At 44.9% G+C, this 17,351-nt stretch overlaps 1 protein-coding gene and 1 pseudogene across 1 annotated transcript in view; one reads left to right on the forward strand and one right to left on the reverse strand.

Moving 5' to 3' along the window:
- Window positions 1-357: 357 nt before the first annotated feature.
- Window positions 358-4,891, forward strand: LOC139317758 (transmembrane protein 120B pseudogene; annotated as a pseudogene).
- Window positions 4,892-6,682: 1,791 nt separating this feature from the next.
- The window catches only part of KANSL1 (KAT8 regulatory NSL complex subunit 1), a 518,506-nt gene continuing 507,837 nt past the window's right edge, over window positions 6,683-17,351 (reverse strand). The window contains exons 13-14 of the mRNA XM_070944495.1: window positions 8,065-8,302; window positions 6,683-7,758 (exon numbers count right to left, since the gene is read on the reverse strand). Of these exons, the coding sequence (XP_070800596.1) occupies window positions 7,531-7,758; window positions 8,065-8,302 (466 nt within the window). The 3' untranslated portion in view covers window positions 6,683-7,530. The remainder of the gene's footprint in view (window positions 7,759-8,064; window positions 8,303-17,351) is intronic.

The following is a 17,351-nucleotide window of genomic DNA, read 5'->3' on the forward strand; positions in this document are numbered from 1 at the left end:
CGAAAGTCCACACACAATCTCATAGTTCCATCTTTTTTTTCTTTGAAGAGGACTGGCGCCGCGACCTGTGGTTTGGCTGGCTTGATGAACCCCCTTTCTAGGTTTTTGTCTATGTAATTGCGCATTTCTTGCATTTCCCGGGGTGTCATGGCATACAGTTTGGGCTTGGGTAGTTTTGCCCCAGGGATGATTTCGATGGCGCAATCTGCCTCGCGGTGGGGAAGCAGGACGTTGCACTCGGCCTCGCTGAATACTTCTGCAAGGTCCTGATATTCCCTCGGGATCTGTTCAGTCTCTGGGGTTTTGTCGGATGTGGCTGCCAGTTGTTCTGGTGTGCTCTTTTGGAGGGTTCCCTGCATGGGCGGTGTTTCTGTTCGCTGGTGTGGAAGGGGTTGGGGCCCCCTTGCTATTCTCAGTCTGCGGGTACCCCCTTGCCACCAGATGGTCGGGCCCCACTTGTCTAGCCAGGAGAGTCCCAGTATGACTGGATCTGTCATTTTGGGGGCTATTACGAATCAAATTACTTCTCAGTGATCCGCTAGCTCTAGCCTCACTGGTTCAGTCAGGTGAGTGGCATAGGCTCCCCCCATTAGGGACCCATCAACGTGTTCGAACTGGATTGGGTGGGTCAGTCTTTTTGCTCTGATCCCCAGTTTCAGGACTGTGGTTAGGTTGATCAAGCATCTAGTGCAGCCTGAGTCTATCAGGGCTTGAAAGGCCCCATGGGTTCCCATTTTTGGGGCTGTGAGGCGTATTGGGAAAACGAAAGGGTGGATTGGTCCCCTCACCATTGGGTCATTTTCGCCCTCATCCTCACTATCATAGGATTCTGGCAACTGGTCATTGCCTGGTGTTCCCCCCCTTCAGCCTAGAGGGCCCTCTGGGACATGTTGATGGCTCGTTTGGGGCCTCATTCCAGCTGTGCCCTGGGTGGTGGCTCTGGCCTGGGCCTTGGGGCTGGGGTCATGCACACAGATGCCGTGTGGCCCTTTCCCCCACATCTGTAGCACTTCAGCAGGCTTTGGGGGAGGGCTGGTTTTGGGGTCTGCCGTGGTGCTGTGGTTCCCCATTGGCTGGGCGGTTTCAGGTCGGGTTGCCCCCTCTCTTTCGTGTCTGGTTGCTCTCTCATGTTGTTGGCGCACAATCAACTGTCAACTTTTATTGCTACTCGGAACCACTCAGAGAGCTGGTTTGGGATGTCCCAGTAAGCGGTTACCTGGGAAATTTGATTGTCCAGGCTTGTTCTGAAAAAGTGCACTAGCAACCGCTCTGGCAAAGGGGGTATTTATTTATTGTACAGCAATCTTTCTCCTCAAACCTACCACCTCTCTCTTTTCTTTCCTTCTTACTTTCTCTTCCCCCCTCTTCTTCTCCTCCCTACTTCCTCTTCCTTTCTCCTTCTCCTTCTCTCTTCCTCCCTCTCTTACCCTCACTCTTACTCTAATTTCCCTTCCCTTCCTTCCTTCCTCCCTTCTCTTCCTTTCCTCTTCCATCTCTCTTCTCCTTCCTTCATCCCTCTCTATTGCTGTATTCATTTTCAATTTTATATTTGAAAATGCCCCCCTGCCAACACAGACTGCGACCGGTCGGAGAGATAGGAGGAGAACCACCGTAAAATGGTGCCTCCCACTCCCAACCCCTCCAGCTGGCGCAGCATGATACCATGGTCGATGGTATCAAAAGCCGCTGAGAGGTCTAATAGGACCAGAACAGAGGAGCAGCCCCTGTCCTGAGCCCTCCAGAGATCATCAACCAATGCGACCAATGCCATTTCCGTGCTGTACCCAGGCCTGAAGCCGGACTGGAATGGATCTAGATAGACAGTTTCATCCAGGTACTGCGGGAGCTGTCGCGCCACCACTCTCAACAACCTTTGCCAGAAAGCAAAGGTTGGAGACTGGACGGTAGTTTGCCAAAACAGCCGGGTCCAGAGAGGGCTTCTTGAGGAGGGGCCTCACCACCACCTCTTTCAAAGCGGGAGGCAGGAAACCCTCACTCACTTCTCTTGGTAATTTATTTCTCATTGCATATCTTGTGTACACTCAAAATATCTCATCTATGCCATCCATCATCTTTTCTTTGGTGATTTCTAATGCTTCTGCTAAAATTTCTATCATTTTTTCTGCCAAGTTTTCTCCCTTTTCTTCTTCAATATTTTGAAATCTTAAATAAAATTCTGATTTGTCCATCTCCCATCCTATTCCACTCTTGTCGGGTTCAACATCATCTAATCTGCTGTCCATATCTCTAATTTTTTTGTCTCTTTGTTCTTCCTTTTCTTCAAGAAGAAAGAACAAGATGATCTCTGGAGGGCTCGGGATAGGGGTTGCTCCTCTATCCTGGTCCTGTTAGACCTCTCAGCGGCTTTTGATACCATCGACCATGGTATCATGTTGCACCGGTTGGCGGGGTTGGGGTTGGGGGGCACCGTTCTGCGGTGGTTCTCCTCCTACCTCTCTGACCGGTCGCAATCTGTGTTGACAGGGGGGCAGCGGTCGACCCCGAGGCACCTTGCTTGTGGGGTGCCACAAGGGTTGGTCCTCTCGGGGTGGAGTTCCATCAGTACACTGATGACACCCAGCTGTACATCTCCACCCCAGGCCACCCCAACGATGCCCTTGAAGTGATGTCCCAGTGCCTGGAGGCCGTGCGGGCCTGGATGGGGAGAAACAGGCTCCGACTCAACCCCTCCAAGACCGAGTGGCTGTGGCTTCCGGCGTCCCGATATAGCCAGCTGACGCCATCGCTGGCTATTGGGGGCGAATCACTCACCCCCACGGAGAGGGCTCGTAACTTGGGCGTCCTTCTGGACGCACGGCTGTCTTTAGAAGATCATTTGACGGCCGTGGCCAGGGGGGCTTTTTATCAGGTCCGCCTGATACGCCAGTTACGCCCCTTTCTAGATCAGGACTCCCTACGCATAGTCACTCAGGCACTCGTCACTTCCCGCCTGGACTACTGCAACGCTCTCTACATGGGGCTCCCCCTGGGGTGCACCCAGAGGCTCCAGCTGGTCCAGAACGCGGCCGCGCGGGGGATTATGGGGGCGACGAGGCGCTCCCATGTGACACCTCTCCTGCGCGAGCTGCACTGGCTCCCGGTGGTCTTCCGGGTGCGCTTCAAGGTGTTGGTGACCACCTTTAAAGCGCTCCATGGCTTAGGGCCGGGGTACTTACGAGACCGTCTTCTGCCACCAATAGCCTCCCACCGGCCAGTACGCTTGCACAGAGTAGGCCTCCTCAGGGTGCCGTCCGCCAGACAATGTCGGCTGGTGACTCCCAGGGGGAGAGCCTTCTCTGTGGCGGCGCCCACCCTCTGGAACAACCTCCCCCCAGAGATACGTACAATAACAGACGTCCGGATTTTTCGTCGGGCCCTGAAAACCCATTTATTTCAACTAGCTGGGCTGGCTTGAGTTAAATTTTAAATTGATTTTAAATTGGGTTGTTTTCATTTACGGCTAAAATATTTAATTATTTTAAACTGCTTTTAAATTTTGTATGTTCTGTTTTTTACTTCGGCTGTTCACCGCCCTGAGTCCTATTTGGAGAAGGGCGGTATAGAAATAGGAACAAATAAATAAATAAATAAATAAATAAATAAATAAATAAACAATATTATAAAATACGGGATTTATTTTATCAATGGTTAGATAATAAAACATGGAAATGAAATATGAAATATGAATGTTATAAATATAATATTTGAAAATGAATCTTTTGAAGCAATAATGCAATAGTTAAATAAATGATAAATGAGGATGTTGACTTGTTTGACAATATGAGAAATAAGATAATTAGTAAATTTTGAATAGGAGGATGATGCACAAAAGATCTGTAACTGACTGACACACTGATTGTATTTGTAATGGATGATGGATTTGTTTTATTTTTTTTTTTAAAAATAAAATTTTCCAAAAAAAAAAAAAGTTTGCAGATGCAATATAATCACCAGTAATTAAGCCTGTCTCAAAGGCAACTTTCTTTTTACTTTTGTTGAAAGAATGGGATGGTGCTCAAGCCATGCTGATTAAGGCGAGTTACAGTACTGTGACTGTCTCTCCACCTTCCATCTCTTGCAGCATTAACTCGCCCATTCCATAGATGGCACTCACTTTCATTAAGCTGCTTTACCTACCATAGAAAGTAAACATTCCCTGGAGGCCTATTTGCCAAAGAGGAACAGTCTGTACTTAAATCTGGTGTTGGGGAACGTTAATGTCACTCTGCTAAGTGAGCAGACCAAGTTTGCCTACAAAGACGAATATGAAAAATTTAAACTCTATTTAACCATCATCCTGTTGCTAGGAGCAGTTGCTTGTCAGTTTGTTCTCCATTATCGGGTCACCGATGAAGTGTTCAACTTCCTCTTGGTTTGGTATTACTGCACGCTGATAAGAGAAAGCATCCTCATCAGCAATGGATCAAGGATTAAAGGCTGGTGGGTGTCTCATCATTACATTTCTACGTTCTTATCTGGCATGATGCTAACGTTGCCAGAGGGTCTCATGTACCAAATTTTCCAGAACCAGTTTTTATCTTTCTCCATTTTTCAGAGCGGTGTCCAGTTCCTTCAATATTATTATCAAAGTGGCTGCCTTTATCAACTTCGTGCACTGGGGAAAAGAAACCACTTGGATCTCACAGTGGAGGGGTTTCAGTCCTGGATGTGGCGAGGACTAATGTTTCTCCTCACTTTTCTGTTCTTTGGACAGTTTTGGCAACTCTACAACACAATCACCCTTTTTAAACTGTCCAGGCACGAGAAATGTAAAGAATGGCAAGTTTCGGGCCTGGCTCTGACATTTCTGATTCTTTTCCTTGGAAACTTCCTCACCACGCTGAAAGTGGTCCATACAAAATTGCAGAAGAACAAAACCAAGAAGTTGTGAAAGAAGATGACTGAACTGGCGAACAGGACAAGTCAATGTGGGATGGAACTCTGGTTCATGGTGGCCTTCTCTACATGTCTTCTAACTAGTTCTCCAGCTTCCTGACTGTCCTGCCACTAAGTAAAGCCCTGGAGGAAATTCCACTCGACGTTCTGTTGTGTCCTCCAAAACTGACTGGTCAATGCTGCTGTCTTTCCATCAATGAATGTTTTTTAAAAATTAAATAAATAAATAAAAAGTAAACATTCCCCAAATCCCTGCTAAATCATGAAATCACATCTCTGAAAAAGATACAATTTCTTTGAAATAGTCAATGGTTTCTAAATTACTAAATCTCAAAGGTTTTACAATCCAAAAATGGAAAACCACGGCATTATCTCTGTTGTAATAGCTTTCCATTATTCTCTGAATATCTAACAAGGTATTTTCCCCATTGTATTGCCCAAAGAAATGTAGCACTTTCCTTAACTTTTACATTTTTAAAATCTTTTTTTAATAAACACACATTGGTGCTTTGGCCAACAGAATCAAGACATTAAACAAAGATCAGCCTCTCTGAAGAAAAGTGTTCCTATATAACAAGGACATTACACAGCTTGAAGCAGGAAAAGAAATATTTACAAAATACAAGGTGGGTTTTATTTTTATTTTTTGTAGATTTCCTTTATAATGTTAAAATGGTTATTCAGAATTTTCAACCATATAAACAGAAAAGCACTTAATGCAGAGGGAGATAGTAGCATTGGGTTTTTCCTTTTTAAAAAAATTGAAAATTGTGGAAAAAAACAACCACCACCATTAAGCCATTTAGCTACTATTTTGTTACAATTAAGAAATGAGAAAAGGCCCCCCCCCTTTTTTGTGATGTGTTTAATACAGCAGACAGACACAATGCTTAACAGGACAGGGACCAACAGCCACACTGCTAAGGTCAGGAAAAAGTTACAATGGATGGATGTGCAATACATGGGAGTGACAAGAAATGGGAAGTGAGGGCAGTGGCCTCTTTAAATTAAAATAAATTCAGATCTCTTCAACTTGGCAAGAGTCAGCTCAAGTCATTTTCAGAAAAGAAAATGTGACTTAGAAGATTGATTTCCAAAAACTTTTAAGCTGAAATGGAGTTAAGTAAGAGGTAGTGGTGAAAAACAACATCCAATCTTTCTCTGGAAAAATATTTTGGTACTCAGACATATGTTAAAATTTAAGATGCAATCTCAGCCAATGCATAGACTTTTTTTAATAGTGGGTGGAAGAAAAGGAACTATGCGATTATATCACACTCACAATATGGCTTGTGGATCTCGGGTGGCAAATTGTTGAATCCTGTGACATCACTCCCAGTACTTAAGGATCAACACTGTATTGCAATCCGTTAGCTGCAGATGTATAACCTACAGCACAGGTATCAAACTCACGTTGTCACAGCGGCATCACATGATGTATTGGGACTTTTCCCCCCTTCGCTAAACTGGGCGTGGGCGTGGCCAGTGTGTGACGCATCCAGCCCGTGGGCCGGGAGTTTGACAGCCCTGACCTACAGCTTTCAAACTAATGGCCAGAATGCAAAAGTAAAAGGAAACACAGAAGTGTTAGTAATTAGCAGGGAAAGAGGAGAGAGTAACCTTAGATCATATCCAGCAAAGAAAATGCATGGAAAAACGGTTCCTCTTGAAATGGGAATGGTTGCCAGCCTTTTCCCCACTAATCTGCCATTAAAAAACAACACAATACAATATGAATAAAATGTAACCAAAAACATATCCAGGCAGATTATGAAAAATTGCCTTTTCTTGCACAACTAAACTTCCTGTGTAACATTGAGAGACTGTCTCGGAAGCAACAGATAACCTCAGAACAGATCTAGGTCACTGGAGAAGAGCTTCTTGCCATTCACAATGGGAAGCCATCCCTTAAGGAACCAAGTAATCTTGAGAGGGTTTTTTTTTTTTGTTTTTTTAATCAGGGCAACCTGGTCTACCCAAATATGGGACGGAGCATACTGCTTCCGCTTTCACCTTTCAGCCCCAATCCAGGAGCCTTCGCAGGCAGTCACTTTCGCGACAAACTAAATTTAACATAAGTGATCTTGAGAGTCTGCATTGCAAGTGCTTTCTGTGGGGGCTGGGGGGAAGAGGAGAAGGTCTCAGTCAGGAAGCAGCCCTTTTCAACAATAATTTCACTTCACTAAACTCTTAAGGGTGAGAGAGGGCACTATGAGGATGATGATGGTGGCAGGTGAGGGAAACAGACACTAAACAGCAAAAGAAAAAACAAAAACAAATGAAAATACCCTTTCACCAGAGAACCAATACCAGGGTCAACCAGCCAGCTTCACTCTGCTTTCTGAGAAGTGTAGACCTATGAATGGGGGAGGAAGAGGCAGCTTTGCTATCCTCATTAGACCACACTGCACTGGATAAGGTATGTGTGAGACAAAGAAACATGGAAAGAAAGGGGGAGGGGGAGAAGGTGAGAAAGAAAGAAAAGAGTTTCTAAACTCCTTAAATTCACTAAAAACTGTGAAAATTCCCAGCAGGATGTTTGAATATCAAACACAGATTTCAGAAACTTTAATGCCAAGAGTTAATTTGGTGGATTGGTCCCCCCACTTTTTGCTCAGTTTTCCTCTCTGTCTCTTATCTGTGGGCTGGTCGCTGAACCATGGCTATGGCCCCTGAATTCTGACTCTTGAGGCAAGCAAGGGAAGGTGAGGTGGGGGCAGTGTCTGCTTCTTGGGAGGGCTTGCTGCCAGATGTGCGCCGTGTGCAACGTGATGACTGGTCCTGTGCTTCTGACTGGTCCTCCTGCTCTGTCTTGGGATTGCAGGACAGTGGGAAATTGCGTCGTTCCCAGGGCTGTACAGTCTGGGAAGAAAAGGCAGAATAGTTGGTAGGCTACATTGCTTCCACAATCTGGAAACCTGAAATATCCTTTCTGAATATGACTGCATCTAAAGGCAATCTTCAGCCTGTATGCAGCCCATGTTGGTTCTTGTACACACACACCCACACACCCCAAATCTGAGGAGGGTGGGAAAGCATAGAAATAACCAAGCACAAGTGAACCTTCAATCAAAAATAGGCAAATAGAAACAATTAACGGGGCAATCCACCTACAAGGCGAACAAACACGTGGGTTATTTCATTAAGTGTCAGAAAGAATTCACTCACCTGCTCATCAAGGCCAGAGTCTGGTGTGGAACAGCACATGTCCTCCATGGACAGATGCCGCATGGAGTCTTGGGACAAAAGGGTATGAGGACCAGAGAACAGGTCAGGACTGATGGGGCTGCATGGAAAGTATATATGGGAGAAATCAGAATGAAGATAGCAGTTTCCAACATCAGGTGAGGCTGGCTGTGGGGTAGATGGGATCCCCAACTGAGCGGTTGTCCGTCCATCTGTAGACCTGAAATGAAAACAAATACCAATATATAAGGATGACAATTATTAAAGGGTACAATCTCCTCTCCAATCTCCTAGTACATTGTCCCATCTTAATTTAGACAAGACATACGTGAAGTGTAAAAGTAGAGAGTGGCTCCAGGAAAGCATACAGTTATAGCATCTGTTACTTGCTAGTGAAAAGTCCCCTATTCCCAAGAATCATGGCATGGTCCTTATAATTTCCTCTTATATTGGCTACAGTGGCTAGAGAAAGTCTATACACCCCTGTTAAAATGCCAGGTTTTTAAGATGTAAAAAATCAGACCAAGATAAATCACTTCAGAATTTTTTCCACTTTTAATATACCATGTAAGTGGTACAATTCAAATGAAAAACAAACTGAAATCTTCAAGGGGGAAAATGACAATTAAAAACTTACAATAATGTGGTTCCATAAAAATGCACGCTCTGTAATTGTCAACTGTCCGACTAGTGAACCCAAAACAAGAAAACACTCTCGGGAGCTTTGAATTCCCAAAAGTAAAACTTTATTGGATACACCATTTTGGTACTGAAGAAACAAAACCAGCTCTGGTTTTCCCACGCAAATGCTTGCTTAGTTAAACAATAGCTTCCCTTTCTCCCCACCCCTGGGTGATCACATTGTCCAATTATGAGACGTCATTTTGTTATGGGAACAGTCCATTTCTTTCTCAAGCACCTGCAGTGGTGACTTTGATGGTTTCCAGGCTCTTATGATCTGTACACAGCTTCTCAGCATTCCATTCCATGCTTCCCTCCCATCACTTTATTGGCAAGTTGAATAGCAATAGAGTTTGAAAGAAGCAAAGTGGTTCAATTTTGACATTAATACTTTGTTGAAGCACTGTTTGATTTTATAACAGCATTCAGTCTTCTGGGGTAGGAGCTTACCAGCATGGCACATCTTCCCTTGGGAATCTTTGCTCACTCTTCCTTGCAAAATTGCTCCAAATCTGTCTGATTGCGAGGGCATCTCCTGTGCACAGCACTCTTAGGGTCACCCCACAGATTGTCAATTGGATTCAGGTCCGGGCTCTGGCTGGGTCATTCCAAAACTTTCACCTTCTTCTGATGAAACCATTCTTCTCTTGATTGGGAGGAATGCTTTGGGATGTTGTTGTGTTGAAGGGTGACATTCCTCTTCATCTTCAGCATTGTAGCAGAGGCCTGAAGGTTTTTTTACCACAATTGACTGATATTTGGAACTGTTCATAATTCCTTCCACCTTGACTAAAGGCCTAGTTCCATCTGAAGAAAAGCAGCCCCAAATGCTGCCACCACCATGCTTCACTGTGGGTATGGCATACTTTTGGTGATGCAATGTTGTTTTTGCAGCAAATTTTGTGGAACTTTTCTTCTTGTTTTTTCATCAATTTTGGAGGGGCATCCAGTTCTTGGTAATGTCACTGTTGTATCATATTTTCTCCACTTCTTTATGTCTGTGTTTGCTGTGTTCCATGGTATATCCAATGCCTTGGAAATTGTTTTGTATCATTCTCCTGACTGATACCTTCCAACGAGGAAGCCTGGTGGCGCAGCAGACTAATAGCCTGTTATTAACATTCAGCTGCCTGCAATTACTGCAAGTTCGAATCTCCCCAGGCTCAAGGTTGACTCAGCCTTCCATCCTTTCTAAGGTAGGTAAATTGAGGACCCAGTTTGTGGGGGCAATAAGCTGACTTTGTATAAATATACAAAAGTATGAAGGCTATTGCTTAACGCATTGTAAGCCGCCCTGAGTCTCCGGAGAAGGGCGGCATATAAATCAAATTAAAATAAATAATTAAAAAAAAAACGAGATCCCTTTTATGCTTTGTAAGCTCCTTCCAGCCATGGCTTTTGCTATAAGAGGCAACTGAGTAAATGTCAGAAAAAAACCTGCTACAACAGTTGAACTTTATATGGGCTTGATCAGAGTTACTTTAATTGATGGCAGGCATGTACTGACTATTTAGCATTGGATTGGATGTGATTGGTTAATTCTGAATGCAGTCATATCCCTACTTATAAGAGGGTGTGGACAGTTCTGCAGCCACATTATTCTACTTTTTTAATGTTATTTTATTTTTATTTTTCCCCCTAAAAGATTTCAGATTGTTTTTCAATTGAATTGTACAGCTTATAGGTTATATCCTACTTGAACAGCTGAACTTTAAATGGGCTTGATCAGAATTACCGTAATTGATGGCAGGTGTGTATTGACTAACATCAGTCTGAATGTGCTTGGTTAATTCTGAACACAGTCACATCCCTACTTATAAGAGGGTGTGGACAGTTCTGCAGCCACATTATTCTACTTTTTTAATGTTATTTTCCCCCTAAAAGATTTCAGTTTGCTTTTCAACTGAATTATACACCTTATATTAAAAGGTGGAAAGAATTCTGAAGTGATTTATCTTGGTCTGATTTTTTTTACATCTCAAAACCTGGCATTTTAACAGGTGTGTGCAGACTTTCTCTATCCACTATATATCACTGGTCATGATGGTCATTCTCTCTTCACACACGGTTCCCTTCTTGGAATTGGACTATTAGGCACTGACCCTTGGCCGTGCCCACTTCTCTCCTGGCCCCCTGCCGCAGCTGACCCACAGTGGCCTTTCATCCTCTGCTGGCCCTCTGCCAGTGTTCCTCCTCCCCAGCAATGCCCCCACCCGCCCTCCACCTCTGGTTCCTCATCCCAGCCGATTCTTCAAGGCATGCTTGCACTCCGGCAATTTGCTGCACGGAACAAGAAGCTGCGCCTCCCGGCAGCCAATCAGGCAGTGGGTGGCAGTGATACAGAGGCACTGGCGGGGGGGGAAGGGTGGCGGGCGGCTGGGCAGCAGTGATTGCAGAGGCCACTGGGGGATTGCAGAGGCACTGAAGAAAGCCAGGGGTGTGTGTGCACTTTTATTTTTTCTTCACTTCTTGGTGGTGTTTCTCTCCTTGTCCAATGTGCCCCAAATTCTCAGTTTCCTCAATTGAAGGATGACTGTGATGCAGGGACCAGGGTTTTAGGCTATTGATCATTGAGGCAGGACAGGAAAAAGATCTTCCCACTTGGGAGAAAAGGTTGGGGGGGGGGGAAGAGGGGAGGATCATGAAACACCTTGAATGTTATTTCAAGATGTCTTGGAGAACAAAATCTTAAGACTCCCTCCTTTCTCTTTCTTTTCCTTCCTTCCTCTGTTTCTCCTCTTTCTTTCTTCCTTTCTTTTCCTTCCTTCTTCCTTCCTTCCTTTCTTCCTTCCCTCCCTCCTCTTTCTCTTCCATTCTTCCTCCTTCCCTCTCTTTTCCTTTTTTCCACTCTTTCCCTCCCTCCCTGAATGAATGAAAATTGACACAGCAAATACCAGGTAGTCCTCGACTTACAACCACAACTGGAACCAAAATTTCCATTGCTAAGCAAGATGGTTATTCAGTGAGTCACACCTGACTTTATGCCCTTTTTTGCCATGGCTGTCATGTCAAATCACTGCAGTTGTTAAGTGAATCATGTGATCCTTAAGAAAATCTGGCTTCCCTCATTGGCTTTGCTTGTTGGAAGTTGGCTGGGAAGCAGTGGTGGGTTGCTCCTGGTTCGCACCAGTTCGCAAGAACCGGTAGTAAAAAATTTTAGTAGTTCGGAGAACCGGTAATAAGATTGGCTGGCCACGCCCCCGAACTGGTTCCCGGCCCGGTCGCCGCTCACTTACCCCACCCATCGTCATTGCCAGCATGCAGCCCTGGGACTCGACCCTTTGCCAGCCAGGAGCGCTGCCACCAGTCGCTCCCGTGCACCCGGCTGCCTGCCTGCCTCGTCACTGCCACCATGAGGAAAGGCCCTGAAGTAGCACTGCCTGGGATCCATGTGGGCTGCCGCAGGGAGAAGCCAGGTATGGCTGGGGGGACGCTGCCTGGAGCTGAGCTCGAGGCTGGCAGGAGGAGGAACGTTGCCTCTTAGCCAGCTCGAACTGTCTGCTGCTGCAGCCTGCCGCCATCCCCTCTCCCCTGCCAGCTGCTCCTGTGCGAGAACCGCTGCCGCCAAGGGTGAGGGGGCGGTGGTGGCAAGGATGGGCCGTCCAGGGCTTCCTTGTCTCCCCGTCCAAGCAGACTTCTGGCATAGCCCCAGGCCTCTGGAGGGAGGGAAGGAGGGAGGGAGGGAGGGAAGCCCTGGCCTGCTGCTCCTGCCGCCACCACCCCCTTGCCCCCAGCAAGAGCGGTTCTCTTGCTGCCGCTTCTCCGGCAGCACCAGGAGCAACTGCCGGGGCAGAGAGGGCAGGGCAGGCTGTGGTGGCAGGCCGTTCTCGCCAGGTAACAGAGAGGCTGCTCCTGGAGCAGCCAGGAGAAGGAGAAGCTGCCAGTGGGGAGGCGAGCCGCCCCAGGAGGACCAGAGGAGAGCGCAGCTTCTCACTCATGGAGATCTACTGGTGGCGAAGTGGGCGCGGTAAGAAATGCGCGAGCCAGGAAGCGGTTATGCTCCCTGGCCAGAGTGGGTTGCACGTTCACTCCAGCAAAGGTTTGTGCAACCCTCTGCGGCCCATCTTCCCACTTGGAAGAAAAGGTGGGAGGGGGAGGGGAGGATCATGAAACACCTTGAATGTTATTTCAAGATGTCTTGGAGAGCAAAATGTTAAGACTCCCTCCTTTCTCTTTCTTTTCCTTCCTTCCTTGCTTTCCCCTCAGCGGGGCTTCCCCGTTGGAGCAGCAGCAGGAGGAGGAGGAGGAAGCGACGGGAGAGGCTTTGCTGGCTGCCCGGCCGGGACCCAGAGGCGGCGGTTGTAATAGGGCGCTGGGTACGCAGAGGAGGGAGAAAGAAGGGCGGGCGATTAAATGTCTTCTGAGTGTATCTATGGATGTTTTTTTGCATTTTTTTCTGCAACCTCTTAAGGTTGTAGAAAAAAATGCCTTTAAAAGTAAAAAAAAATAAAAATAAATAAATAAGAACTCCAGCCTTACCTAGCGGCTGCAGATCTGAGGGGCTTGAAGATTTTGAAGGAAAGAAGTTTTAAACCCTTTAAGAACTTTATTCCACCACTGATTGATTGGCGGGAACTGCTTATTAACTAAATAGAGCTGGATATTTGAACTTTCTTGCTAAAAACAAAATGAACTTGAAAAGAGAAAAGCGATAATTAAGGACTTGCCACCTTTAAAAGCCAGACAAAGATATCAAACGGATAGCTACATAAATGTTTCAAAATGGCGATTGAAGCTGTGACTAAGTGAAAGTGTTGATTGTGGAAACTTGTTTTTTTTCTGAAAAGAACCTATTTGTCTTGTTACATATTGTGGATTACTTAAAAAAAAAACTATAGTTTTTTGAACTTTGGAGATTCCTATTCTGTCGTTTGATGGCTTTACAAAGAAAGAAGAAATGCAATGACTAATAAACTTCTAACTAACTGGCCTAGCAACAAAAGGCTTGGCGCAGGATCAGAAGTGGAGAAGCTGATGTTTTACTGGAAACAGATTTTATAATAGAATTAAAAAGGATATGCAGAGTTTTAAGTGTGGAAGTATTGACTTTGAATTGAAATGCATATGGACAGATAAGGAAAAGAAGAAGCAAAATAGATAAATTAGATAGCAATGTTTGAATGTTTAATTGTTTAAATGGTTCAAAATTTAAATGAGCTTTAAATAAAAACAAGAAGTGTTTATGGTAAATAAAGATAGAAATATAATAAAAATAGAAATGGGAAGCTAAGGTGACCAAAAGTGATATGTTCATAAAAGCATAACTTGTAACATGTTTTAGTTTCAATTTGATAACAAAGTGGTGGATGATAATGATGATCAATTGTTAATGATTTTAGATGATGTACTAAGGTACACAAATGGAAGTTATAATTGTGATTGCATTTAACACATGTTGGAAATGATTAATATTAAGAAATAAATGGGGATACACCCTGGAAGAGTACAGTTGGAAACAGTGGATTAATAGACAACATATGGAAAAAGAAATTCTTAATAAGATAGCAGAATAGAAGTTGGAGTTAATGGAGGAGAATATGCTGAGAAATCAGCCAAATAATGAAATGCTGGAAATCAGCCAAATAATAGGTGGAGTTAAGGAGGAGAATGAGGAGAATATACTGAAGAATAATTATTAATAAGGGGTGAAAAAGAAAATGTTGGGTGATAATTAAAATGAAATGGTAAATTTTGAGATCTCTGTAAAAGTTTAAGAACATGATAGGATGAATTGGGTTTAGAAAATGAGAAAAATAGAAAGAAATTTTGATTAATAAATTGAAATAAAAATTGAGTTGTATAGATTTGGAATTTAAGATTTGTGGTGATAAAATTGTAAGGTAAATATATAGATTAATAGAATAGGTTGTCTTTGTGTTTAATGTTGTTGCTAAAAGGAGCAAGGGATAAAAAATTTAGACAAAGCAGTATTGAATTTTGATTTATAATTGAATTTATAATTGCATATAAAAATGAGCTCTGCCTTAGTAGGAGATTAGGATGTATGATGAGATAATAGAAAGATTTATTAAGATGTTGGAATTTACGTTAAAATTGTTTCTCATTTTATTTATTTTATTTATTTATTTATTTTTATTTAATTTGTATACCGCCCTTCTCCAACAGGACTCAGGGCGGTGAACAGCCATGGTAAAACATAACATATAAAATTTAAAAGCAATTTAAAAAACATTAAATAATTTTGGCTATTTGTTAAATTAGTGTACCCATTTGTGACCAGACCAAGACTTCGTTCTTGAAAAAATTTTCTTTTTTATGTTTATGTTGGAAAAAATTAAAAAAAAATTACAAAAAAAAAGTAAAAAAAAAGTTGGCCACGCCCACCCAGTCACATTACCCCCAAGCCACGCCCACAAAATAAGCCACGCCCACAGAACCAGTAGTAAAAAAATTTAGAACTCACCCCTGCTGGGAGGGTCATGTGAATGGTGATCGCATGACCCTGGGATGCTGCAACCAACACAAACACATGCCGGTTGCCAAGTACTTGAATTCTGATCACATGACCATAGGTATGTGATGATCGTAAGTGTGAGGACTGGTTTTAAGTCACATTTTTCAGTGCTGTTGTGACTTTATTTATTTATTTAGTTTGTCAAGCATGTATGAGAAAGCAAGTATAAGTATGAACATAACATATAAACATATAAGTATAAACAGGTATAGGTATATACGTACATAAGAAATGAGTAGGAATAAATGGGAACAGTAGGACAGGGACGGTAGGCACACTGGTGCGCTTATGCACACCCCCTTACAGACCTCTTAGGAATGGGGTGAGGTCCACGGTAGACAGTTTAAGGTTAAAGTTTTGGGGGTTTGGGGAAGAAACTACAGAGTCAGGTAGAACATTCCAGGCATTGACCACTCTGTTGCTGAAGTCATATTTTCTGCAATCGAGTTTGGAGCGGTTTACTTTGAGTTTGTATCTATTGTTTGCCCGTGTGTTATTGCGGTTGAAGCTGAAGTAGTCATTGACAGGTAGGTCAGACTGTAGGTGGCATAGTTCTAGGTTGTCCAGGTCCAAAATTTCAAGCCTGGTGGCATAAGGTATTTTATTGCAAGCAGAGGAGTGGAGTATTCTTCTCATGAAATACCTCTGGACTCGCTCAATTGTATTAATGTCTGTTATACAGTGTGTATTCCAGGCAGATGAGCTGTATTCGAGAATTGGTCTGGCAAAGGTTTTGTATGCCCTAGTTTGCAGTACAATATTTCTTGGCTTAGATACAGGGGATATAGTTATTGAACCCTTGTCATGGTCAGACCATTCTCTCCTTAGACTTGACTTCCTGACCGCTATGCCCCACCGCAGGGAGGCGGAACCAATTAGGTGGTTCCGCCCCAGGCGCCTGATGGATCCTGATAGGTTCCGAATGGAGCTTGGGCCATTTCCTGAGACTCTGGCACGCGACTCGACTGAGGACCTGGTGGCCGCCTGGGATAGGGCGGCCGCTGGTGCTTTAGATCGGGTCGTGCCTTTGCGGCCTCTGACCCGGCGTCGAATCTGCCCAGCTCCTTGGTTCTCCGAGGAGCTGAGGGGGATGAAACGCCGGAAAAGACGCCTAGAGAGTAGTTGGAGGGCCAGTCGCTCCGAATCTGACCGTACACTAGTGAGGTCTTATATCAAGACCTACTTAGTGGCGATAAAGGCGGCGAAGTGTAATTACTTTTCCGCTCTTATCGCGTCGGCAGAAAATCGCCCAGCTGCCTTGTTTAGGGTGACTCGCTCCCTTCTCCATCTGGGAGCGCGGGAAGACCCCTTGCAAGGTCGTGCTGAGGATTTTGCGCATTATCTGCACGATAAAGTCGCTCAAATTCGGGAAGGCTTGGACTCCGACTGGGTAGGTACAGGCGGGTTGTCCGAGGTCTGTCTTGAGACGGTTATCTGGGATGAGTTTGACCCTGTGACTCCCGAGGACGTGGACAGGATGCTGGGGAGGTTGAACGCAACCACATGTTTATTGGACCCGTGTCCCTCCTGGTTGGTGCTGGCTACCCGGGAGGTTACACGAGGCTGGCTCCAGAGGATTATAAATGCTTCCTTGAGCGAGGGGTTCTTGCCTTCCGCCTTGAAAGAGGCGGTGGTGAGGCCCCTCCTCAAGAAGCCCTCTCTGGACCCAGCTGTTTTAGCAAACTATCGTCCAGTTTCCAACCTTCGCTTCCTGGCGAAGGTTGTTGAGAGTGTGGTTGCGCGACAGCTCCCGCAGTACCTGGAGGAAACCGTCTATCTAGATCCGTTCCAGTCCGGCTTCAGGCCCGGGTACAGCACGGAAACGGCATTGGTCGCGTTGGTTGATGATCTCTGGAGGGCTCGGGACAGAGGTTGCTCCTCTGTTCTGGTCCTATTAGACCTCTCAGCGGCTTTTGATACCATCGACCATGGTATCATGCTGCGCCGGTTGGAGGGGTTGGGAGTGGGAGGCACTGTTTTACGGTGGTTCTCCTCCTATCTCTCCGACAGGTCGCAGTCTGTGTTGGCTGGAGGGCAGAGGTCGACCTCAAGGCACTTGGTTTGTGGGGTGCCACAAGGGTCGGTCCTCTCGCCTCTCCTGTTCAACATTTAT

The sequence above is a fragment of the Pituophis catenifer genome, unplaced genomic scaffold, assembly GCF_029215685.1.
Source record: "Pituophis catenifer annectens isolate HBS135680 unplaced genomic scaffold, rPitCat1.0.hap2 SCAF_5, whole genome shotgun sequence".
Classification (NCBI taxonomy): domain Eukaryota; kingdom Metazoa; phylum Chordata; class Lepidosauria; order Squamata; family Colubridae; genus Pituophis; species Pituophis catenifer.